The 27,076-nt window shown below is 46.7% G+C and overlaps 1 protein-coding gene across 1 annotated transcript in view; it reads right to left on the bottom strand.

Moving 5' to 3' along the window:
• Positions 1-5,210: 5,210 nt before the first annotated feature.
• Positions 5,211-27,076, bottom strand: part of FOXP3 (forkhead box P3) — a 70,244-nt gene continuing 48,378 nt past the window's right edge. The window contains exons 6-12 of the mRNA XM_089679622.1: positions 25,733-25,822; positions 22,734-22,821; positions 21,979-22,053; positions 20,010-20,169; positions 9,831-9,907; positions 6,683-6,784; positions 5,211-5,549 (exon numbers count right to left, since the gene is read on the bottom strand). Coding sequence (XP_089535748.1) covers positions 5,424-5,549; positions 6,683-6,784; positions 9,831-9,907; positions 20,010-20,169; positions 21,979-22,053; positions 22,734-22,821; positions 25,733-25,822 — 718 coding nt within the window. The 3' untranslated portion in view covers positions 5,211-5,423. The remainder of the gene's footprint in view (positions 5,550-6,682; positions 6,785-9,830; positions 9,908-20,009; positions 20,170-21,978; positions 22,054-22,733; positions 22,822-25,732; positions 25,823-27,076) is intronic.

Raw genomic sequence — 27,076 nt, 5'->3', positions numbered from 1 at the left:
TTCCCTAAGCATAGGTTATACTGCCCCCTACAGGATGTGCGGATTGTAAGCACGAAAACTGGAGGCCACCCTCTAGGGGCTGCGACCCCTAGAGGGTGGCCTCCAGTTTTCGTGCTTACAGTCCAATTACATAGTCTGGCTGAAAAGACAAAAGTTCAACCAATCATCCTGTAGGGGGCAGTGTTAACCCCCTTGGTGTGCTGTAAGGTGGCATTCCAGGATAACCCTAAAACTGCCCCCCCCCCCCCACCTTCCTTACTACCTATGCTTACTAACCTGTTTAATAAAGATGTGTGTACTATTTTCAAGCCACTCTGGTCCGGTCATGGGATCCAGCTTCCCTGTGTCAGCCACTGCAGGGGAGAGTAGGGAGCACTGACAACGGGAAAGTAGGGAGCACCGACAATGGAAGTGGAATTCCAGGATGATTATAACTAGTCTTAAAACTGTCCCCGCTTACTAACCTGTTTATTAAAGGTACTAATTTCAAGCCACTCTGGTCTGGTCATGGGATCCAGCTCCCCTGTGTCAGCCACTGCAGGGGAGAGTAGGGAGCACTGACAACGGGAGAGTCGGGAGCACCGACAATGGAAGTGGAATTCCAGGATGATTATAAATAGTCTTAAAACTGTCCCCGCTTACTAACCTGTTAAAGGTACTAATTTCAAGCCACTCTGGTTTGGTCATGGGATCCAGCTCCCCTTTGTCAGCCACTGCAGGGGAGAGTAGGGAGCACTGACAACGGGAGAGTAGGGAGCACCGACAATGGAAGTGGAATTCCAAGATGACCTTAACTAGTCTTAAAAACTGTCCCCGCTTACTAACCTGTTTATTAAAGGTACTAATTTCAAGCCACTCTGGTCCGGTCATGGGATCCAGCTCCCCTGTGTCAGCCACTGCAGGGGAGAGTAGGGAGCACCGACAACGGAAGTGGAATTCCAAGATGACCTTAACTAGTCTTAAAACTGTCCCTGCTTACTAACCTGTTTGTTAAAGGTACTATTTTCAAGCCTCTCTGGTCCGGTCATGGGGTCCAGCGTCCCTGTGTCAGCCAGTGCCACTGCAGGGGAGATTACCTATGCTTACTAACCTGTTTGTTAAAGGTACTATTTTCAAGCCACTCTGGTCCGGTCATGGGATCCAGCTCCCCTGTGTCAGCCACTGCAGGGGAGAGTAGGGAGTACCATGACCAGACCAGAGTGGCTTGAAGATAGTACATCTTTAATAAACAGGTTAGTAAGCATAGGTAATCTCCCCTGCAGTGGCACTGGATGACACAGGGAAGCTGGACCCCATGACCGGACCAGAGTGGCTTGAAAATAGTACCTTTTAATAAACAGGTTAGTAAGCATAGGTAATAAGAGGTGACAGTTTTAAGACTAGTTAGGGTCATCCTGGAATTCCACTTCCATTGTCGAAGCTCCCTACTCTCCCCTGCAGTGGCTGAGACGGGGGAGCTGGATCCCGACAATGGAAATGGAATTCCAGAATGACCCTAACTAGTCTTAAAACTGTACCCTCTTATTACCTATGCATACTATCCTGTTTAATAAAGATGTATGTACTATTTTCAAGCCACTCTGGTCCGGTCATGGTGCTCCCTACTCTCCTCTGCAGTGGCTGACACAGGGGAGCTGGATAACATGAACGGACCAGAGTGGCTTGAAAATAGTACCTTTTAATAAACAGGTTAGTAAGCATAGGTAATAAGAGGGTACAGTTTTAAGACTAGTTGGGGTCATCCTGGAATTCCACTTCAGTTGTCTGTGCTCCCTACTCTCCCCTGCAGTGGCACTGACTGACACAGGGGAGCTGGATCCCATGACCGGACTAGAGTTGCTTGAAAATAGTACCTTTTTAATAAACAGGTTAGTAGGCATAAGTGGTAATAAGAGGGGAGAGTTTTTTATTAAAGGTACTATTTTCAAGCCACTCTGGTCCGGTCATGGGATCCAGCTCCCCTGTGTCAGCCACTGCAGGGGAGAGTAGGGAGCATCATGACCGGACCAGAGTGGCTTGAAAATAGTACATACATCTTTTTAATAAACAGGTTAGTAAGCATAGGTAATAAGAGGGGGCGGTTTTAGGACTAGTTAGGGTTATCCTGGAATTCCACTTCCATTGTCGGTGCTCCCTACTCTCCTCTGCAGTGGTTGACATGTGGGAGCTGGATCCTGATAATGGAAGTGGAATTCTAGGATGACCCTACCTAGTCTTAAAACTGTCCCCTCTTAACTATGCTTACTAACCTGTTTATTACCGGTACTATTCTCAAGCCACTCTGGTCCAGTCATGTGATCCAGCTCCCCTGTTTCAGCCACTGCAGGGGAGAGTAGGGAGCACCGACAACGGAAGTGGAATTCCAGGATGATTATACCTAGTCTTAAAACTGTCCCCGCTTATTACCTATGCTTACTATCCTGTTTATTAAAGGTACTATTTTCAAGCCACTCTGGTCCGGTTATGGGATCCAGCTGCCCTGTGTCAGCCAATGCAGGGGAGAGTAGGGAGCACCGACAACGAAAGTGGAATTCCAGGATGACCCTAACCAGTCTTAAAACTGTCCCCCTCTTATTACCTATGCTTACTAACCTGTTTATTAGTTAGGGTCATCCTGGAATTCCACTTCTATTATCAGGATCCAGCTTCCCTGTGTCAGCCACTGCGGGGGAGAGTAGGGAGCACCGACAATGGAAGTGGAATTCCAAGATGACCCTAACTAGTCTTAAAACTGTCCCCTTCTTATTACCTATGTTTACTATCCTGTTTATTAAAGGTGTATGTACTATTTTCAAGCCACTCTGGTCCGGTCATGTGATCCAGCTCCCCTGTGTCAGCCACTGCAGGGGGGAGTAGGGAGCGCCGACAACGGATGGGACATTGGGGCCTATTGGTGGTGATACCACTTCAGGCCTTACCAGCCACTGTTGAGCGGTTTCTCCCCTCCCCTGCAGCTGCCGCAATTGCAAATAATGGAAGGAGCTGTCGGGAAGAACAACCCTGAGATTGTGTTTGGGGTGTGGGGGGGGATTGTATTAATTGAAGGACACAGACATTTAGACCATGACCAATGGTTTTATTATGCCACCTGCAGGAAAAGGATGCTAGTTATCAACAATCTAGGGGCAGTCCCTGCTGGTGGCCAAAATTCCCATCTGCAACACCCAGCTCTTTGTGCAAGTCCTGCTCACTATGCCCAAGCACTTCTATGTATGCTTTTGTCAAGAAGGGTGCTCCTTTTTTTGGCACCTTTACAACAGGAGATTCTGGCCAAGGGGCTCAAGGTCCTCAAATTCATCAAGATCACCTTGTGTAGAGGCCATGCTCCTTGTTCCAGGCTCTGACGGCTGGTATAGTCTGAATACCAGTTGTCCACTTTGCCAGTGGGAACTGCCAAAATTGATGGGACAAAACATTCCACTCAGTCTTAGATTTTGAGAACTCCAGAGCCGCAGCTGTGCACTTGGTGCCGCCTTGTTGACTGATGTATGCCATGTCCGTGGCATTGGCCGACTGGACCCCTAATGGACAACCCTTGAGAAGAGCATTACATAGTGATAGAAAGACACAAATCGCCTGGAGCTTCATGCTGTTGATGGGAATTATTGGTTTCCTCTGAAATATATTGACCAGATAGGTGACCCATCGCTTATCCTTCGAGATTATTTGCCAACTGAGGAGGAGAAACGGCTTCTTGGAAAACAGGAGAGGAGACTAAATGCACAAAGACATTGACTCCTCCTTTTGGAAGAGACGAACAAATGTGCCGGTCCAGCGAGCCTGTTGTAAAGATGCCAAAAAGATGAGTGACCTTGGCAAAAACCTCTTCAAAGGGATAGCCTACAGAGAAGTGCTTGGGCTAGGTGAACAGGAGAGGAGAGCAAATCCACCAAGACATTATGACTCCTTTGTTGGATGAGACAAACAAATGTGCTGGTCCAGCAAGCCCAGGACCTTGCTCAACTTGGCAAGAATCGTCCGTGGTAGAGGTGCCAAAAGAGATGACTGACCTTCTTAAAAAAAGCCTCTTCAAAGGCATAGTGTACAGAGAAATGCTTGGGCAAGGTGAACAGGAGAGGAGAGCAAATCCACCAGAACAGTGACTTCTTGGTCTAACGAGACCAATGCATGCGCTGATCAAGCAAGCCCAGGACCTTGTTCCACTTGGCCAGAATCTCCTGTTGTAGAGATGCCAAAAAGATGAGTGGCCTTCTAGACAAAAGCCTCTTCAAAGGCATAGTGTACAGATAAGTGCTTGGGAAAGGTGAACAGGAGAGGAGAGCAAATCCACCAAGACAGTGACTCCTTGGTCAAAGGAGACTAATGCATATGCTGGTCCAGCAAGCCCAGGACCTTGTTCCTCTTGGCCAGAATATCCCATTGTAGAGGAGCCTAAAAAGACGAGTGAGCTTCTAGACAAAAGGTTCTTCAAAAGCACAGTGTACAGAGAAGTGCTTGGGCAAGGTGAACAGAAGAGGAGAATGAATCTACCAAGCCAGTGACTTCTTCGTTGGACAAGGCAAACAAATGTGCCGGTCCAGTGAGCCAAGGACCTTGTTCCACTTGGCCAGAATCGTCCATTGTAGAGGTACCAAAAAGATGAGTGACCTTCTTGACAAAAGCCTCTTCAAAGGGATAGTGTACAGAGAAATGCTTGGGCAAGGTAAACCGGAGGAGCGCAAATCCACAAAGACAGTGACTCCTTGGTCTAACGTGAGTAATGCATGTGCCGATCCAGCAAGCCCAGGACTTTGTTCCACTTGGCCAGAAACTCCTGTTGTAGAGGTGCTAAAAAAAATTAGTAAGCTTCTAGACAAAAGCCTCTTCAAAGGCATAGTGTACAGATAAGTGCTTGGGCAAGGTGAACAGGAGAGGAGAGCGAATCCACCAAGACAGTGACTCCGTGGTCAAAGGAGACTAATGCATGTGCTGGTCCAGCAAGCCCAGGACCTTGTTTCTTTTGGCCAGAATCTCCCATTGTAGAGGGGCCAAAAAAGACGAGTGAACTTCTTGACAAAAGCTTCTTCAAAGGCATAGTGTACAGAGAAGTGCTTGGGCAGGACCACTTCTTGTAAATGAAGATCAGGATGTGGGCTTCAAAGAACTTCGAGAAAGTGATTGTATGATGAGTATAAAAATACATTTTTTTTCCTCTCATTGAACAGATATTTAAAAAAATGCAAATTTAACAGAACAAAAGGAAACTCATACTGGCTTATGGGCGGTTTATTTTTCAATGTCTTACACTGGTGGTGGCAATGGTTCCTGACGATGGGTAAGAAGTCGTATTCGTAGAGGCAGGCTCATAACTGGTTCCATTTTATTAGCAGATCGGGATTTACCCTCCAGCAGTTTATATAATGTTTTTATATATGTTTAGTATACAAAGAAATTCCTGTACATCAGAGAAAAAGCAAAGCCGCTCAACGAGATCCTCGAACTGCTCTCTTCCGCTGGAACTCCAGCTCGTCCACCATCCACACGGCCCCTTTAATGTTTTCCACTCGTACAAAACACTTGTGGAGGCTGAGGTTGTGTCGCACGGCATTCTGGGGGGCACACAAAGGAGAAAACATAAGTTAGCCTGAAAGCAAGTTGACATTGGTGGTCCAAATGGACACATTAGTGGCCTCCTGTCCATGACTGTGATACATTGCTTAAAGCTGTAGATAGGAGTGGATAGGTACAATGGAAAACTCTTTGGGAACTAAAACAGCAATTGAGACTTACACAGCTCTTCCACACAACACTTGCTGAGCTTTCTCTGTTGCCAGGCCACCTACACCCTCCAGGCTGTGAGGAAGCCCACCTCCCATGGCCATTCATATGTAGTTGTCCTCCTACAATGGCCACTAATATGGAGTGTCTACCTCTCGTGGTCAATATTTTGAAGTGTCCCAGTCCCATGGCCCTTAAAATATAGAGTGCGCAACTTTTGTGGCCATTAATATGGAGTGTGACCCCCCCCCCCCCTTTATGGCCAATATTATGAAGTTGCCCCACTCCCATTGCCATTAATATGGAGTGCCCCCCCCCCATCCTGTGTCCATCAATATAGAATTGGCCACTTTTGATGGCCAGTTGCCCCTCCTCCTCTTGGCCATTAATATGGAGTCGTCCATCCCCCAACATGGCCATTGATATATAGAGTCGTTCCCCCCCCCCCCCCCCCATCCCCCAACATGGCCATTGATATAGAGTCGTTCCCCCCATCCTGTGTCCATCAATATAGAATTGGCCACTTTTGATGGCCAGTTGCCCCTCGTTCCCTTGGCCGTTAATATGGAGTCGTTGTCCCTCCCCATCCCCCAACATGGCTATTGATATAGAGTCGTTCTCCCCCCCCCCCCCAGCATGGCCATTAATATGGAATGTGCGCCCCCTCCGACCATGGCCATTAATATGGAGTGCCCCCCTCCTGTGGCCACAAATATAGAGTTGCCTCGTCACCCACTGACCTCAAGATGGAGTTCCCCATCCCAACCCATGCCCATTGATATGACGATCCCTACCCATGCACATTCATTTAGATTGTGCGCCCCAACCCCCCCCCCTCCAATGGCTATTTTTATTTATTTATTTTTGTTCAGGATGTTCTGGTTTAATTCTGCAGCTGACCGGAAATAGTTTTTTGGGTTTTTTTTGTGTGTGTGTGTCTTAAGCGGTTTATGAACCCCATTACCTTCCAAGTCACTTTGTTGAGCCTGAAGAACGCAAATCGTTTGGTGAACCACTGATAGATCTCGTTTAATGCCAGCTGTTTCTGTGGTGACTCCTGGATGGCCTAAAAATACCCAAAAAATATTACATATACCGTCCAAATCCACAACATTCCACTGGGGGGAGCCAGACAACACAACTTCAACCGAACATTGTAGCAGTACCTCTACGTAGTCATTGGTTCATATGAAGATGAAAGTCTGGGAAGTTTTAATCAGTTGTGCACCTTTTTTAATCTAGAAATCCATTATACAGTCATGGCCAAAAATCTTGTCCCCCACCTGGATTTCTGTCAGATAACGCAACACTTCACCCTGAAAATTGCTGCAATGACGAATGTTTCGGCATTCTCGTGTTTATTTCTTTGGTTTGTATCGGTACGACCCAAAAAGTGGAGAAACAAAAAGCCAAATCTGACCCATTCCACGCAAAACCCCAAAAATGGACTGGACAAAGTTAATGGCACCTTCTCAGAATTGTAAGAAATAATTGCATTCCGACTTGCTGACGTTCCTGTAATTTTGTCATTAAACTCCCCTGTATCCATGACCAGGTGCTGACAACATAGAAATCACACCGACAACCAGTTACAATGGTGATAAATGGCCTCCACCTTTCTGTTTGGTGTCTCTCTGTGCCGCATGGAGAAAAGAAAAAGAATTGTCTGAGGAATTGAGAGCAAAACATTGTGGAAAAGCATTGACAATCTCAAGGTTACAAGTCCATCTCCAGCTTTTTTTAATGTTCCTGTGTCCACTGTGCGCAACATTGTCAGGAAGTTTCCAGCCCATGGCACTGTAGCTAATCTCCCTGTATGTGGACGAAAGAGGAAACTTGATCAAAGATTGTAACGAAGGATTGGAATGGAATGGTGGCTAAAGAACCTCCATCAACGTCCAGAAAATTCAAGCTGACCTTCAGGCACAAGGTACAACTGTGTCAGCTCGCACTATACGTCATATGAATGAAAAGTGACGCTATGGTAGGAGATCCAGGAGGACCCCACTGCTGACACAGAAATATGGTGGGAGATCCAGGAGGACCCCACTGCTGACACAGAAATATGGTGGGAGGACCCCACTGCTGACACGGAAATATGGTGGGAGATCCAGGAGGACCCCACTGCTGACACAGAAATATGGGGGGAGACCCAGGAGGACCCCACTGCTGACACAGAAATTTGGGGGGAGACCCAGGAGTACCCCACTGCTGACACAGAAATTTGGGGGGAGACCCAGGAGGACCCCACTGCTGATACAGAAACATAAAGCAAGATTGGATTTTGCCAAAACCTACCTGAGAATGTGCTGTGGACAGCCAAAACAAAATTCCAGCCTTTTGGTAAAGCCCATCATTCTGTTTTCAGAAAAAGCAATGAGGCTTTCTAAGAAAATGTAGTCCCTCTAGTCACACATGGTGGGGGGTTGCTGATGTTTTTCGGTGGTTTTGCTGCTTCAGGCACTGAATGTCTTGAGCGTGTGCATGGCCTGAAACCTGAAGACTACCAAAGAATTCTGAGGTGCAATGTAGGGCCCAGTGTCAGAAAGTTGGGTCTCCGTCAGAGGTCATATGTCTTCCAGCAGGACAATGACCCAAAGCACATGTCAAAAAGCCCCCAAAATGGTTTCAGAAAAAGCTCTGGAGAGGACTGAACTGGCCAGAAATTAGTCCAGATCTCATCGAGTTCCTGTGGAGACATCTCAGAACAGCAGTTGGGAAAAGGAACCCTTCCAATCTGAGAGACCTGGAGCAGTTGGAGAAAGAAGAGCGCTCCAAAATTCCAGTAGAGAGATGGAAGAATCTCATTGTTGGGTCCAGGAAGCCATTGATTTCGATTATTTTTTTCCAAGGAGTTTGCTACCAAATATTACATGGAGGATGCCAATAATTTTTGTCCGGTCAATTTTTAGGGTTTTGTGTGAAATGTGTCAGAGAATGCCGAAACATTTGTAATTGCAACAATTTTCTGGGCGAAGTGCTGCATTATCCTACAGAACTGCAAGGGGGGCAAGATTTTTGGCCTTGACTTTATAAATGAAGGTTTTAATGGACTACATGACTCAACACCCTCCTAGGGGCGCCATATGGACGGTGTATTTGTTGGAAAAACGATACCTACCCTTTCCTGTCTTCTAGCCAGTCTGGTGAGATCATGGGGCGTTCCCTGGTGGCGGTAGGCAGACATTCCTCTTGGACTGAGCAGAGCTCACGTAACGGAAAATTGTATCAAATACTTACCGCAATTTTCCTTTCCTGGCACCAATCTATGGCAGAATACATGTGGTAGTATGCTGCCATGTTGGCGCCAGCAAAATATGTGAGCACCATTAAATGCTGGAGTCCTGCCTCTGTGATGGGAGGCTGGGACTCACCGGAAATGGGCAAGGACACGACTGTGGCTGTGCCTGGATGGAAGAAGAGGGAGGGGACAGCACTGAAGCATGGAGAGGGTAAGTAAAGCTTGCCCCCCCCCCTTCTTCTTTTTTTGTATATGGGGGTGGGAACCTAAAAAAAAAAGGTGGAGTTACACTTTAAATGGTTTCCACATGCATATACGTTTTGTCTTCCAACCAAATTGTCCTTTGCCATCCACCCATAGGGTGCAATTAATGGCTGCCTCAACCACTACATTATAAGACTGAGGAGTTCTATCGCTGTGGCTATTGTTGTCAAGAGACGGTACAAACCAGTTTCAGAGACAACTTAGCCCCTGGTACATACTGTGAGGGCTGGTTGCAGGTGTGGCAGTCGCATCTGTTCCCGCACCGGGAGCCAAAACGCGCTGCTTTTACGAGACGGGCCGGGCTGCCATACGCGTTTGCGGGGGGAAATGGAAACTGCAGGAAAATCATTTGGTCAAAAAGACCATGCGATTTTTCAGCGGCCGGTTTTAAAAAGGTGCATGGTGGAAAATGCCGGCACAGCAGCCCATCCAAATGAATGGGCCGCCATGCCCGCGGCGCAAATGCGGGTCGCAGGGCCCGCACATGTGTGAACCAAAGCTTAGCTAAAATGCTCAGTTGAAGAAAACGGACATACAAAGTACGTAAAGAATTGTATGTGATACTTTGTAATCGGGTCTCACCAGCTGGCGGCTGTACGCTACTTACCCATCGAATGAGAGCGGCGTATGTGAACGGCGGTCTGATGTTGTTTGTCTTGTAATATTCAAGGCAGCTGGTCATATCTGTGGATAATCGCACGTCGTTAGGGAATTATTTTAATATGGGTGTTGTCACGTCACCTCCACCCAAAACGTTTTACGGCGTGGAATACCGTTCACCTCCCTCCCAATCAGTTCTTTACTTCTGTCTGAGGAAATATCCACCCCATTCCCTGACCTTCCTTCAGCTTCTGGGAGCTAACAAGGATAGCCCTGTGAATTCAATCATACCTACACCACCACCAGAGCCAATCATACCTACACCACCACCACCAGAGCCAATCATACCTACACCACCACCACCAGAGCCAATCATACCTACACCACCACCACCAGAGCCAAATCGTACCTACACCACCACCACCAGAGCCAATCGTACCTACACCACCACCACCAGAGCCAATCGTACCTACACCACCACCACCAGAGCCAATCATACCTACACCACCACCACCAGAGCCAATCATACCTACACCACCACCACCAGAGCCAATCATACCTACACCACCACCATCAGAGCCAAATCGTACCTACACCACCACCACCAGAGCCAATCGTACCTACACCACCACCAGAGCCTATCATACCTACACCACCACCACCAGAGCCAATCATACCTACACCACCACCACCAGAGCCAATCATACCTACACCACCACCACCACCAGAGCCAATCATACCTACACCACCACCACCAGAGCCAATCATACCTACACCACCACCACCACCAGAGCCAATCATACCTACACCACCACCAGAGCCAATCATACCTACACCACCACCACCAGAGCCAATCATACCTACACCACCACCACCAGAGCCAATCATACCTACACCACCACTAGAGCCAAGCCAATTGGTGAAAGCAACCAGCAGATCTTTACTTGTTCATTCAGCCATTTACACTATTACACCGCCATGTATCGCTTTATTGCAGAAACCTTTTATTATTGGTGGGAGGCGGCCCTTTTGGAAGTCCATTGAAGCACCATCGAAGTTGGCGAGCCTTGATGAAGGTGTAATTTGGCTGACGAAACGCATTGAAAAAAAAATTTTTTTTAAATTAAATTCAAGTTTTGGATTCTTTCACTATTTGGTTTGACACTTATGGTGTACGTATATATTATAACCCCTGATCCTGCCAGTAGATTCATTACTTTCCAATTTCTTGTAATGGGCCAAGCTGGCCAACAAAAGTGCCAGGTACAGTGGAGACTGATGGTGAATGGAGTTTAGAGTGGCTGCAGCCTCCTGGAATGCCTACTTCATGTATCCTGGGGGGATACGCTACAGTACATGTGCCGCATCCCTCCTAGGTTCTGCAGGGGCCTAGTGAAAACACATGCTGTGCGTCATCAGGGGGTGCCGGCTGTCTCTGTTATGTTGGGCAGGGGCCCCGTGAAAACACATGCTGTGCGTCATCAGGGGTTGCCAGCTGTCTCTGTTATGTTGGGCAGGGGCCCCGTGAAAACACATGCTGTGCGTCATCAGGGGTTGCCAGCTGTCTCTGTTATGTTGGGCAGGGGCCCCGTGAAAACACATGCTGTGCGTCATCAGGGGGTGCTGGCTGTCTCTGTTAGGTTGTGCAGGCGCCCTGTGAAAACACACATGCTGTGCGTCATCAGGGGTGCCGGCTGTCTCTGTTATGCTGTGCAGGGGCCCTGTGAAAACACACATGCTGTGTGTCATCAGGGGTGCCGGCTGTCTCTGTTATGCTGTGCAGGGGCCCAGTAAAAACACACATGCTGTGTGTCAACAGGGGCTGTCGGCTGTCTGTGCAGGGGCCCTGTGAAGATACACGTGCTCTGCGTCAAATGGGTATTTTGGCTGCCTCTCCTAGGTTGTGCAGTGGCCCCATGAAGACACACATGCTGTGCATCATCAGGGGGTGCCAGCTGTCTCTCCCAGGTTGTGCAGTTGCCCACACATGCTGTGTCACCAGAGGGTGCCGGTTATCTCTCTTCGGTTGTGCAGGAGCCCCGTGAAGACACACGTGCTCTGCATCATCAGGGTATGTTGGCTGTCTTCAGTTGTGCAGTGGCCCCATGAAGACACACATGCTCTGTCTTCGTCATCGGGGGTGCTGACTGTCTTCATTTGTACAGTGGCCCTGTGAAGACACACATGCTCCCAGTCACCAGAGGGTGCCAGCGGTCTATTCGATTGTGCAGTGGCCCCGTGAAGATACACATGCTATGCGTCAACAGGGGGTGCTGGCTGCCTTCCTTTTGGTTGTGCAGGGGCCCCAGGAAGAACCACATGCTCCGTATCACCAGAGTCTGCCAGCTGTCTTTCTTCGGTTGAGCAGTGGCCCCATGATTGGATGCAGCTGCTGATCAGATGAACATTTTCCAACATCCTGTCACATTCTAGGTACCCATCAAAGGACAACCTTGTTTCCCGTAAGCAACCTTACCAGAACGTGCCCGGATTATGGTCTCGCCAATTGTTGGAGTGGATAGGTGTTGACGTCCCTGCGCCTCATGGTATCGTCTTTGAAGACAGCCCCGCGTAAATCCAAGTTGTAGCAAAAAACAATGGCCAAAGCCACCCTTCACATGGGTTACCATACACCATGAAGTTTAATCGGTATCGTTGGGTTCCGACACGGTCCTTGTCCTCAGCCATGCCCACCGCCGCGTTTCACCCCAGTTGGGTTTATTTGCTGCAATCTGAATACACAAAGCTTGAGGACTCTCTCCGCTTCCATGTGACAGTGCTGGACCAATCCCCAACCACCATATGGAGTAAGTCATCATCCATTCCCGGAAGTCTTGGGCATTTTCTGTGCTCCTGGGGGCTGAATGGAGCAGTGGGGAAGGGGAGCTAAGTATATACTTTTGGGGAGGGGGTGTTAAAGCAAACCTGTATGGGTTTGTTTGAGAGCGATCTACCTGGGCTCTTGGAGAGTAGTTAAAGTAGATCAATGCTCAAACCTATGGAATGGACAAATAGAGTAAACGGGCTAAAATACTTCTCTTTCCTGGAGAAAATGCTGCTCCAGGATTCCTCCAGTTCTGCTGACATATCCAAAAGCCTTTACATTTGGTCCTATGAACTCTACTGAAGGAAAGGATCGGGCAATCTGAACTCTGATCAGCAGAAATCACATGAAAGCCTCAAGTAGTATTGAACCCTCTGCATTATTTAAATGTACTGATTAACGTCAAGCAGTGCCACCTCCCTGCTTACCACCACTAGCTCCTGGTCCTCAGTGCTGCTTCCCTGAACTTCGTTAGTAGAGAGCACGCCCTGTGCCTTCCACATACACAGTACACTAGAGACCGTGCAGGTTCTTACTTAATCTACAGCTGGAGGGGGTTGCACGGAAGTTGCTTGCTACTAGGGCTATCAGGTGCAAGCAGTACCACCTCTCTGCTCACTGCAAGCAACTCCAGGTCCTCGGTGCCGCTTTCCTGAACTTCCAGTTAGTGAAGAGCACACCTTGTGCCTTTGACATGCACAGTACACTAGAGACCGTTCAAGTTCTTGCTTAAGCTACAGCTGGAGGGGGTTGCGGGAAGGTTGCTTGCTGCCAGGGCAATCAGGCACAAGTAGTGCCACCTCCCTGCCCACCGCCACGGATTCCAGGTCCTCAGTGCTGCTACTCTGAACTTCCAGTTAGTGGAGGGCATGCCCTTTGCCCTTCACATGCACAGTGCACTAGAGAGAGTGCAGGTTGCAGCTACTGTCAATCAACAGCTGGAGGGGGCTGCAGGGAAGTTGCTTGCTGCCGGGGCTGCCAGCTTCTGTGGATGTAAAGAGACTCCACAGAGCCAGCCAGGAGTGTGCAGGCAGAGGTGACTCCATGGGGTCCTTGTAAGGTTTGCTTACCTATACACTAGCAGCTGTTGTCACCTTCACAGTAGTCCCCTCGTGAAGCAACTTTTCTAGATGAAAGTGCCACTGCTGGAATTTGTTTTCCAGGAACGCTGCGCACTTCCTTTGTTGCGAAGTGCTAGATATCTAGAATCTCATCAAATCAAGGCGTTTTTTACATTTTGTAAACCGCCAAAAGTCGGCAGTGCTAAGTCACGGAAATAAGGTGGTTGGTCAAGTTATGGAATGGATTTCTGGGCCAGGAATTTGCAAACACGTAATGCGTCATATGCAGGAGCATTGTCGTGGTGGAGAATGTGCAGGAGCATTGTCGTGGTGGAGAATGTGCAGGAGCATTGTTGTGGTGGAGAATCCACTTGTCAAGCCAGCGTTCTGGGCCTTCCCTCCGAACAGATTCCCGTACCCTTTTCATTTTCCACATTTGCTCCTGTCCTTTGCGTTTTTTAGATGTCCATGTCATTGCAGACATCTTACCGCTCCTCCTTAAACCACCTATACCAGTCAAAAACACTTGATTTCTTCATGGAATGTTCACCATAACCCAGTGGTAACAGAGCTAAGGTTTCACTCGCACTTTTCCCAAGTTTCATGTAAAATTTGATGTTAATCCGCCGCTCCAGATTCCTGTCTCTAATTTTCCATCAACAGCGAACACACATAGGTGTTATTTCTTCTACTACTCTGTAAAGGCCGAGTCCACTGGTCTGCGACCCAGGAGAGTGTGAGGTAGAATGGGTCGGAACGCGCTGGAGTGCGAATGGCTTTGTGACTCCACCACCGTAGGGTTACGCCGTGGGCATTCCAGGAATTACATCGTCACACCTCTTATAAAGTGTTCACTGTATGACAAACATTCACACAATCAGGACATAGATTGATGTACTTTCCCCTAATATGGGCAGTTCCTACAGTGAAGGAAATGTGTATTTGCTCCCCGGCTGATGTTGAATGTTCGCCCCTCACAAAGAAACGATCGGTCTAAAAATCGAATGTTCGTGTATTGTAACACTGAGAGACAGAATAGCAACAACAAATTCAGCAGAAATGCGTCTAACAAATGATGACTGATCTGCATGTTCATGAGAGAAATAAGGATTTGATCCCCTTCACAAAACATGACTTAGTACTTGGTGGCAAATCCTTTGTCGGCAATCCCAGAGGTCAGACGTTTCCTGTAATTGGCCACCAGGTTTGCACACATCTCATCCTCTTGGCAGATCCTCTCCAAGTCATTAAGGTTTGGTGGCTGACGTTTGGCAACTCGAACTTTCAGCTCCCTCCACAGATTTTCAGTTGGATGAAGGTCTGGAGACTGGCTAGGCCACTCCAGCACCTTAATGTGCTTCTTCTTGAGCCACTCCTTTGTTGCCTTGGCCGTGTGTTTTGGGTCATTGTCATGCTGGAACATCCATCCACCACCCATTTTCAATGCCTTGGCTGAAGGAAGAAGGTTCTCACCCAAGATTTGATGGTACATTGCCCCGTCCTTCGTCCCTTTGATGCGGTGCAGTTTTCCTGTCCCCTTAGCAGAAAAACACCCCCAAAGCAGAATATTTCCACCACCATGTTTCACAGTTGGGATGGTGTTCTTGGGGTCATAGGCAGCATTCCTCCTCCTCCAAACACGGCGAGTTGAGTTGATGCCAAAGAGCTTGATTTTGGTCTCATCTGACCACAACACTTCCCACTAGTCCTCCTCTGCATCATTCAGATGTTCAGTGGCCAACGTCAGACGGGCCTGGACATTATTATTATTACACAGGATTTCTATAGCGCCAACAGTTTGCTCAGCGCTTTACAATATAACCCGAGTCAATACAAGAGGGATTTGAGGGCCCTGCTCCTCGGAGCTTACAATCTAGGAGGGAGGGGCTAGTGGTACAAAAGGTAGTAACTGTGGGGGATGGACTGGTTGGAAGAGACGTGCTTTCTTGAGCAGAGGGACCTTGCGGGCACTGCAGAATTTGTGCTAGTAGGAGAGATTTGGGGAGGGAGTAAATTTGAGCTGGGAGGGGAAATTTGTACTGGAAGAGGGTACTGTTTTTTTTTTTGCTTAGGGAGAATTTTGACTTGCAAATTGAATTTTTGCTTAGCGCTTTACAATATAACAGGAGACAATACAGTTCAATACAAGAGGGATTTGAGGGCCCTGCTCCTCGGAGCTTACAATCTAGGAGGGAGGGGCTAGTGGTACAAAAGGTAAATGTGTAGATTGTTTGAAGGGGGCATTGTTTGGCATCTTCGCCCTGGGTGCTAGATGACCTATTCCTGGCACTGAAGATGGGAGAACCACCCATAATAGAGAAAGTACGGTCATTTCCTTCCCCATTGTGCAGCGGTTTCCACATTCACACAACAAACATAGACCCCTTAAGGCAGGGGTGTCAAACTGGTGCCTCTCCAGCTGTCTCAAAACTACAAGTCCCATCATGCCTCTGCCTTTGGGAGCCATGCTTGTAACTGTCGATCTTGCGATGCCTCGTGGGACTTGTAGTTTGGCAACAGCTTGGAGGGCCACCAGTTTGACACCCGTGCCTTTAAGGTTTAATAATGCTTTAAACAGTACCAGTGGGAAGCTAGAGCAGCGTTTTCTCCAGGAAAAGGTAAGTATATCAGCTCGATTTTATCAATTCCCGCAAGACTGTTCTCAATTGGATGCGTCTACTGAGTGATCCAATTGGGAAACTAATTTATGCCCAGATATGTTGTGTTCTCTTTAACGGCTCATCGGAGGTATTAAAAATTAACACGTGGAACTAAGAGATTGATGAAGGGAAAAACTAAAACCTACACATGCATTCCATATCCAATTAAAGTGAACCTGTCCGCCATTTTTAAATAGTTCTGCCCACAAGCAGACGCGGCATGGTACCTCCATTATCTCCATGGTACCTCCATTATCTCCATGGTACCTCCATTATCTCCATGAGCCGGAACAGGCCCTTCTATAGGCTTCTCTAAACTAATCTTCTTGGGGTGCTGACTATGATCTAATTAGGGATAACAAAAAAAAAAAAAAGTTTGGCTCGGTTTTCTCTCTTTGATCGTTGGCCATCTTTATAATCAGGATACGTTTCCTTTTCTTCTCGAAAACATTTGTGAAAGTTCTTTCAATTAGCATATGCAAATGAGCGCATTACATAGGAGAGACCCATTATCACGGAGGGGGGACCCCTTGAGCCCGTGCTTTATATTCACACGGAGTTCAATGCCGGCTCAGTCTGGCTACAGCCATGCCTAGAGAGTCGACCTTAGAGTGTTACTCTTTGTAATTCAGAGCAGGAGAATCCATTAGCTCAGCCCATTCTGGATAGTTCATGGTCTATTATTTTAATTGACTGATTTCTACCTATTAAGGGTGCTTCTGCAAAAAAGTACGGTGTTTTGTCCCTCCTCTAGCTTTTGAATGGGCATGCTCTTTATTCGGGGGAGTACTCTTCACAATGGCTAATGGTTACTTATTTTGATTGATTTCACTATGTCCGAATGTGACCTTTGCTATCCTGCGTTCTATAGCCAAATGGCGCCATTCATACGACGGCACTAAATCTGCAGTTGAGACAATTTAGCTCTGTTTACAGGTTATGCAAATAGGGCTTTTCACCGGGAGCATCCTTTGAATGAAAAAAAAAAGGCTTCTATAAAACCATTGTGTATCTTTTAGAACGTTCAACCAGTCACAAGAGAATTATGGCTGCCTTGGCAACAGGACAAGACGGATTTTGAAATATGTCAAGATTTTTGCAGTTACAAAAAAAATGACGTGCGGTTCTAACATCCCCCTACACCTGAATTCCCTGCGTTATACTTCTCCTTCAGTTTGTCCTTGGTTGAAAATGTTGGGCTGATGTTTGAGGGCACAAAATGACATTGCTGGTCCACTGATCTATGGACCTACTATGGCAAGAGGCATGTCCTGTGGTAGGCTCAGAGGTGGACTTGGAATGCTTGTCTTGGGGTGATGGCCAACATAGCCAACCAGCCCTTTCATAGTAAGGACATTGCTGTGGGGCAAAGAAAGAACATCCCTATGCCTGAATCTACACGTTGTACTTCTCTTTTTTTGACCCAACATTTTCAAGCAAGGGTAAATGGAAGGAGATCACAAAAGGACATTGCTGGTCTACAGATCTCTGGACCTGCTATGACAAGAGACTTGGCCTGTGGTAGGCTCAGAGGTGGACTTGGAATGCTTGTCTTGGGGTGAGGGCCAACATAGCCAACCAGCCCTTTCATAGTAAGGACATTTCTGTGGGGCAAAGAAAGAACATCCCCATACCTGAATCCACATGTTATACTTTCCTTCCATTTACCCTTGCTGTGGGTCCAAGAAAGAACATCCCTATACCTTAATCCACAGGTTGTACTTCTCCTTCCATTTACCCTTGCTGTGGGGCAAAGAAAGAACATCCCTATACCTGAATCCACACGTACTTCTCCATCCATTTACCCTTGCTGTGGGGCAAAGAAAGAACATCCCTATACCTGGATCCACACGTTGTTCTTCTCCTTCCATTTACCCTTGCTGTGGGGCAAAGAAAGAACATCCCTATACCTGGATCCACACGTTGTACTTCTCCGTCCATGTAACCTTGCTGTGAGGCAAAGAAAGAACATCCCTAGACCTGAATCCACATGTACTTCTCCTTCCATTTACCCTTCCTTGAAAATGTTGGGTCAAAAAAAGAGATCGCAAAAGGACATTGCTGGTGATGACTTTTTTGACCAGAAGCAAAAATTAGGAAGCACCTTGGCTAGCCAGACCAAGCTGGCAGGATTTAATCTCCATGGTGTTCTGTGAACACCTTATCCTCAGACATGTAATTTGGTTTGAAGAAGGCAGTGTACTTTATCCTATTCTATCAGATCTCTGGACCTGCTATGACAAGAGGCTTGGCCTGTAGTAGCCTTATAGATGGACTTGGAATCTTTGGCCTGGAGTGAGGGCAAAAACACCCAACTAGCCCTTTTATGGTGAAGACGTTGCTGTTGGGTAAAGAAAGAACATCCCTATACCTGAATCCACAAGTTGTACTTCTCATTCCATTTACCCTTGGTTGGAAAAACTGAGGCAATATTCAGGGCCTTTACAAAATGACATTTCTGGGCCACAGATTTCTGGACCTGCAATTACAAGATTTGTGCTCTTCTGGTAGCCTCAGGTGTAGACTGGGAACTTTTGGCCTTGGGTGAGGACAAACACAGCCAACCAGCCCTTTCATGGTAAGGAAATTACTGGGCGCTAAAGAAATGACATCCCTATACCTGAATCCACATGTTGTACTTCTCTTTAATTTTCCTTGGCCAAAAAAGTTGACGCAATATTTGAGCCTATCACAAATAACATTGCTGGTCCACAGATCTCCAGACCTGCTATCACAAGAGGCCCGTTACCATGAGTTAGCTATGTTTGCCCTCACCCCAGACTACAAAGTCCACTCCTGAGGCTCCCATACAGCTCGCCTCTTGTCATAGCAGGTCCAAAGATCTGTGAACCAACAATGTCAATGGTGATGACCTCAAATATTGCTTCAACTTTTTTGACCAGAAGCAAAAATAGGAAGCACCTTGGCTACCCAGACCAAGCTGGTAGGACGTAATCCCCATGGTGTTCTGTGAACACCTTATCCTCAGACGTGTAATTTGGTTCGAAGAAGGCAGTGTACTTTCATATTTTATCAATGGGTTTTTTGGTTTCTTTGGCCACCTAAGTCAAATACTGTAGTTCTCCAGACTCATGACTCTCCAAGCTCTACCTTGTAAAAGATATGATCTCCATCTCTTGCGATCATGATGGCCAACAAGCTTGAAGCAACCATACACAAGTAGGAATAAATGGCTCCTAAATTTTAGGATGCAGCCATACTATACACCGTCAGTTATGAAGGCACAGTTGTGCAATGGGTCATAAAGGAATGGTCTGGCACCAACCACAGCCCTTCAAAAAAATAATATACCCTTTGTTTTTTGGGATGTATGATTGGACTCGCCTATGCATCGAAGTCTACATACATACAACCTTTGGCTGCCTTAGAAACGTACCTTTTGTTTCTTGGCTTACATTTTTACTGGCCCTAGCATGGCTTAGAATATGATGATAATATACAAATACGCTCTTATGAAATGACTGCATAGTTGCTAATGACGGGGAACAATGAATAGTCAACCATAAAGGAAAAATCTGTATCTGCAATGTTTAGGCACAAACCTACTCTGCCTAATGGAAAATGTGGCCCCAGCTGTAACAAAAGCCATAAAAACAAGTGCATTAAGTAAAGACACAAACCATGAAATATGTTGACACTGCCGCCCTCCCACAGTTGTCTCCTCAGTGCTAGGACAGTGTCAGGGAATCTTTCCTGCAATGGGATTGTGAGATCCAGACCAGGCCAGTTAGGGACTCCAGCAAATTGGGACTGGTGGAGGAGACTACGCTCTCTCTGCTTCTGTAAGAAAAGTATAGGGGACAGGTGATGGCCTACTAAAACACTAGGTAGATATCTGCAATGCTTGCATATAGATAACTGTATTGGAAGAAAAAAACTAGATGGCTAAAAGTACAGTATGGGGACCCCCCTCCAAAGGATAGAGCTCAGGTGTCTCCAGTGAAGGGTCCTGTTAATACTACACCATACAAAGACATTGTAGACAATTTCGCTCTTCCACCCTTGTGGTAACAGTTTGGTGAAGTCCCTTTTCTGTTCCACCATGACTGAGCCCCTGTGTACAAAGCTAGCTCCATAAAGACATGTTTTGGCCAGTTTTATGTGGAGTAACTCGAGTGTCCTGTACAGAGCCCTGACCTCAAGCCTACGGAACACCTTTGGGATGAATTAGAATGCCGAGGGGGAGCCAGGTCCTCTCATCCAAAATCATAACCTGACCTCACAATTGGGCACAGATTCCCACAGACACCCTCCAAAATCTTGTTGAAAGCCTTCACAGAAGAGTGGAGGATGTTATAGCTGCAAAGAGGACCAACTCCATATTAATGGCAATGGGGGGAGGGAAGAAACTCCATATTAACGAACTGGGGAAGGATGGGGGGGAAGTAATGCCATATTAATGTCCATGGTTTTAGAATGGGATGTCCAGCAAGTTCATATACAGTAGGTGTGACGGGTGTGGGAACTCTAATGTCCTGCACAGAGCCCTGACCTCAACCTTACTGAACATCTTTGGGATGAATTGGAATGCCGATGGTGAGCCATTTGGGATGTCCAACAAGCTCAAATAGGTGTGACGGGTGTAGGAACTCGAATGTCCTGTACTGAGATCTGATCTCAACCTTACTGAACACCTTTGGAATGTATTGGAACGCTGATGGTGAGCCAGGTTTTGGGATGTCCAACAAGCTCAAATAGGTGTGACGGGTGTAGGAACTCGAATGTCCTGCACAGAGCCCTGACCTCAACCTTACGGGATGAATTGGAATGCCGATGGTGAGCCATTTGGGATGTCCAACAAGCTCAAATAGGTGTGACGGGTGTAGGAACTCGAATGTCCTGCACTGAGACCTGACCTCAACCTTACTGAATACCTTTGGAATGTATTGGAACGCTGATGGTGAGTCAGGTTTTGGGATGTCCAACAAGCTCAAATAGGTGTGACGGGTGTAGGAACTCGAATGTCCTGCACAGAGCCCTGACCTCAACCTTACGGGATGAATTGGAATTCCGATGGTGAGCCATTTGGGATGTCCAACAAGCTCAAATAGGTGTGACGGGTGTAGGAACTCAAAAGTCCTGCACAAAGCCCTGATCTCAACCTTACTGAACACATTTGAGATTGTGAGCCAGATCTTCTCACCCAACACCAGTACCTGACCCATAAATGGACACAAATTCCCACACAGACACCCTCCAAAATCTTGTACATATTTTTTCCAGAAAAGTGGAGGCTTGTATAGCCACAGAGAGAGGCCAACTCCTTATTAACGTCCGTGGTTTTTGTAATGAGATGTCTAAGCAGCTCATCTAGGAGTGATGGTCAGGTTTCCACAAACTTTTAGCCATACAGTGTATGGAGCGTGCCATTTCTGAACTTCAGCCCTGCCAGGTGCCACAGGGAGAGGCTGCTGGGGTGCCCCATTTTGCTATGGGGCCTCAAGATCTGTAATTACACCCCTGATAGGACCTTTGTAGTCCCTTTCTTTCATGCAATCAAAACCTCAAAAGATGAGATTTGTCAGTCCCTATAGGCAGTCCTTCCTTCATTGATTGCTGGTGAACACTACAAGACGTCCAAATACTTACAGATAGGTGAGCTGGGCCAAGTTTTCCCGTCATCAAGCTCTGCATCTCATGGAGTCTCTGTTTCTCCATAGCGAGCTGGAATAATGTGAAGTCCAGTTATATACATTGTATCCTTTGCAGGACAATTTTCATGTCCTGATATATATATATATTAATTACATACACTCTTTCAGTTTGTACACCTGATATGGCTACTCTTAACCAGAACAAACTGTCGTCATATCATCGCCAGGGATCATAATGGCCAATAGATTAGCCCTAATGATCATAAGAAAAGAAAAAAAAAAAAAAAGCTTATTTTGTATGATCATCAGCTCCATCTAGTGGCCATAATGCAGTATTTTCCTAATTCATTCTAACTTTTATAAAGGAATAACATTCGACCTGGAGAGAAAATAGCCCCAATAACATTTGATTTTTTTTCCCATATTCTCACTGAACAAATGTACAGTTTCACAGGACAAATAGCTCTCCATTTTTTTTTAAATAAATACAAAAAGGGTAGATTTACTAAAAACTGGAACACTCAGAATCTGGCTCAGCTTTGCATGTTAGCCAATCAGCTTCTAACTTCAGTTTGTTCAACGAAGCTTTGACAATAAACCCTGGAAGCTGATTGGTTTCTATGCAGAGCTGCACCAGATTTTGAACCCTCCACTTTTAGTAAATGAGCCCAAAAGTTTTTTTACCAAATTGCTGCACTTCGGTTACAAAGTAGCACCTCCTCTCCCCTACAATGAAGATTTTTTTCTCACCTGTTCTTCCAGGCTGTGGATGAACTCTCGTTGTAGGAGGCACTGCATGGTGCTTTTGTCGTCCAGGTGGTGGTCACTGTACAAATGTCTAGATAATAGATAACATAAATAAAGTGGTTGTAACCCCCCCCCCCCAAAAAAAAGCACATTACAGCCTTCCCCCGAATAAAAAATGTAATAGCGGTGCAAGCTTTTTCACATAGTTTGAATTTCCTTCAAAATAACTGTTGATCCTGCCAGTGACCCCTTCTTCCTGCTTTTTATATATATATATATATAAATATATATATATATAGTGAAGATTAGGAAAATACTCAATGTGGTGGCAACGCTGCAGAGGTTAGACGGGTCTGTAGATTGTTGCCACCGCATTGGCACACAGCAGACAGCAGGTGGCGCTGTGTTCCAATAAACCACATAAATTGTAATGTTAGTGCTGCCGAAAATGAGCGGATTGGTTTTATTTCAGGTACTTATATAGCGCCGTCAATGGACGCAGCGCTTTGCATATATGTTGTACATTCCCTAACCCTCAAGGGGCGTACAATCTAAGGTCCCCAACCCTCAAGGGGTGTACAATCTAAGATCCCTAACTCACATTCATACATACACATACTAGGGCCAATTTAGACAGGAGCCAATTCACCTCCCAGAATGTCTTTGGAGTGTGGGAGGAAACCGGAGTACCCGGAGCAAACCCACGCAGGCACGGGGAGAACATGCAAACTCCAAGCAGGAGGTGCCGTGGTTGGGATGCGAACCAACGACCCTAGTACTGCCAGGCGGAAGTGCTAACTATTTAGCCACTTTAATGTGTTTTAATAAATGGAACGATGCGATTGTTTTCCTCTTAGCCTCTTTTGATTGATGCTTTGCCTTGCAGCACAGCAAAAAAAATAAAAAAAAAATACCCCCCATTGCATTCAGTGGACAGTACTGCCACCAGGACTACCTTCCAATGGGTGGCAGGAGCACAACCTTCAGTTTGACATATCAAGGAAATGAATCCAAGAGGTGTCAGGGATCTCCATACCCGTTGATCCAAAGTAGTAAAAGGGAAGGATGACATTCATTTAAAAAGCTCACAGTCTGTGGTTAGGCAGCTCACATGCAACTAGGACTACCTTCCAATGGGTGTCAGGAGCAGGGGCGGACTGACAACTCATGGGACCCCCGGGCAATAGGGGATCATGGGGCCCCTGTGTCCTTGCCCAAACTCAAAAAAGCCTATGAAAAAGGTACCAGGGGCATCTCATGGGGCCCCCTACTGACCCCGGGCTCTCGGGCAGTGCCCGAGTTTCCAAATGGTCAGTACGCCCCTGGTCAGGAGCACAACCTTCAGTCTGACACCTCAAGGGAATACATCCAAGAGGTGTCGGGAACCTCAATACCCGTTGGCCCAAAGTAGTAAAAGGAGAAACCACATTCATTTAAAAAGCTCACAGTCTCTGGTTAAGTGGCTCACATGCAATCAGGACTACCTTCCAATGGGTGTCAGGAGCAGGGGTGGACTGACCATTTGGAAACTCGGGCACCGCCCGAGGGCCTGGGGTCAGTAGGGGGCCCCATAAGATGCCCCTGGTACCTTTTTCATAGGCTTTTTTGAGTTTGGGCAAGGACACAGGGGCCCCATGATCCCCTATTGCTCGGGGGCCCCATGGGTTGTCAGTACGCCTCTGGTCAGGAGCACAACCTTCAGTCTGACACCTCAAGGGAATACATCCAAGAGGCGTCGGGAACCTCAATACCCGTTGGCCCAAAGTAGTAAAAGGAGAAACGACATTTATTTAAAAAGCTCACAGTCTCTGGTTAAGTGGCTCACATGCAATCAGGACTACCTTCCAATGGGTGTCAGGAGCACAACCTCAATCTGACACCTCAAGGGAATACATCCAAGAGTTGTCGGGTACCTCGGTAGCCGTTGGCCCAAAGTAGTAAAGGGAAGGACAGCTATCATTTGACAAGCTCACTGTCTCAGGTTAGGCAGCTCACATACAACCAGGACTACTTTCCAATGGGTGGCAGGAGCACAACCTCAATGTGACACCTCCAAAGAATACATCCAGGAGATGTCAAGGACCTCAATATTCATTGGTCCAAAGTAGTAAAGGAGAGATGAAAATCATTTGAAAAGCTCATGGTCTCTGGTTAGGCAGCCCACATGCAAGTAGGACTACCTTCCAATGGGTGTCAGGAGGACAACCTCAATCTGACACCTCAAGGGAATACATCCAAGAGTTGTCGGGAACCTCAATACCCGTTGGCCCAAAGTAGTAAAAGGAGAAACGACATTCATTTAAAAAGCTCACAGTCTCTGGTTAGGCAGCCCACATGCAAGTAGGACTTCCTTCCAATGGGCAACCAGGAACGTCACGCAGACCTCAAACCAAAAGAAGGATCTGCAGACCAAACTCATAAAACTGTCCAAAAACATCTTTAGTAATTCAAGGCAAGAAAACCAATGTGTTTCAGGAGCAAAACACATCCCCCCTTCATCAGGGATCAGTAATGTTTATATATGTTTGAACAAACTCATTTCTTGCAAGGGAAGTAAATGGGGAAGAATTTTTCCAGTGAAACAGCTACAATGTTAATCAATGTCAATCATTAAAGCTGTTTTGGACACCTTCATAATTGTTGTCAGGTGCTCTTTTTGGTTTGAGCAGCTTGACACCTGACCTAGCACCCTAATCTGATATAGAAGCTCCATGAAGAACGTCTCACCTGGGGAATTGTCTGATCTGCAAAGGTCTTTTCATAGCATGGAAGCTTACACCCACTAGACAGGTTGGACAAGCTCAATGCTTTAGAGCAAACATGTTCACCAAGACAAAAAATGAGGGGAAATCCAAATTTTAGATTGTTTACCAGAACATCCTGTTTTTGGCCAATGGATCCTGTCTATCCTGAATGTCAGAGAGAGTACTGAGTGGGTGCTGGGAATACACCTGACCTAGTAACCTTAATCTGATATAGAAGCTTCACGAAGAACATCTCACCTGAGGAAATGCCTGTGGTCTGCAAAGGTCTTCTCACAGCATGGAAACTTACACCCACTGGCGTACTGGACAGGATGGACAGTCTCAGTGCTTTGAAGAAGAGCGTAGAACAATAATTAGGAAAAGATGTATTGTGTTGGGTAAAGTAAACCTGTTACAAACATAGAAAATTCAAATAGACCAAAAGATGAAAACATACAGAAGAGGACATCTTCAGTGATGACAATGTGTAGTTCAGGTATCTAAAAACAGAATTGTCACTTTTTAAGATGAAATAGAACATTACCTCCAAAAGCCTAGTTAAAGTGTTTCCTTTTTTTCATTTATCTTTGTATAACTGGAATCCTAACAGTAACATACTTTCTTTCCCTTGGTGGCTACAATTACCACACTGTATGGAAGGAACCATGATTTCCATCCACCCAGTCTATTCCATCCACTATATTCAGTGATGGAAACTGGCTGGAACCTGGCAGTATCCAGTGGTGGACAATGGCCATTTCCAGTGATGGAAACAGGCTGGAACCTGGCAGCATCCAGCGTTGGACATTGGCCATATCCAGTGATGGAAACAGGCTGGAACCTGAAAGTATCCAGCAATAGACATTGGCCATATCCGGTGATGGAAACAGACTGGAACCTGGCAGTATCCAGCGTTGGACACTGGCCATATCTAGTGATGGAAACTGTCTGGAACCTGGCAGTATCCAGCATTGGACACTGGCCATATCCAGTGATGGAAACAGGCTGGAACCTGGCAGTATCCAGCGATGGACATTGGCCATATCCAGTGATGGAAACTGGCTGGAACCTGGCAGTATCCAGCGTTGGACATTGGCCATATCCGGTGATGGAAACAGGTTGGAACCTGGCAGTATCCAGCGATGGACACTGGCCATATCCGGTGATGGAAACAGGTTGGAACCTGGCAGTATCCAGCGATGGACATTGGCCATATCTGGTGATGGAAACAGGCTGAAACCTGGCAGTATCCAGCGATGGATATTGGCCATATCCGGTGATGGAAACAGGCTGGAACCTGGCAGTATCCAGCGTTAGACATTGGCCATATCCAGTGATGGAAACAGGCTGGAACCTGGCAGTATACAGCGTTGGACACTGGATATATCCGGTGATGGAAACAGGCTGGAACCTGGCAGTATCCAGCGATGGACATTGGCTATATCTGGTGATGGAACCTGGCAGTATCCAGCGTTGGACACTGGATATATCCAGTGATGGAAACTGTCTGGAACCTGGCAGTATCCAGCATTGGACATTGGCCATATCAGATGATGGAAACTGGCTGGAACCTGGCAGTATCCAGCGATGGACATTGGCCAT

Source organism: Staurois parvus, unplaced genomic scaffold, assembly GCF_062004578.1.
Source record: "Staurois parvus isolate SC_StPar_1 unplaced genomic scaffold, SC_StPar_1.0 ptg000228l, whole genome shotgun sequence".
NCBI lineage: Eukaryota > Metazoa > Chordata > Amphibia > Anura > Ranidae > Staurois > Staurois parvus.
The sequence above is the reverse complement of the archived record's forward strand: the minus strand, read 5'-3'. Positions and strand labels throughout refer to the sequence as shown.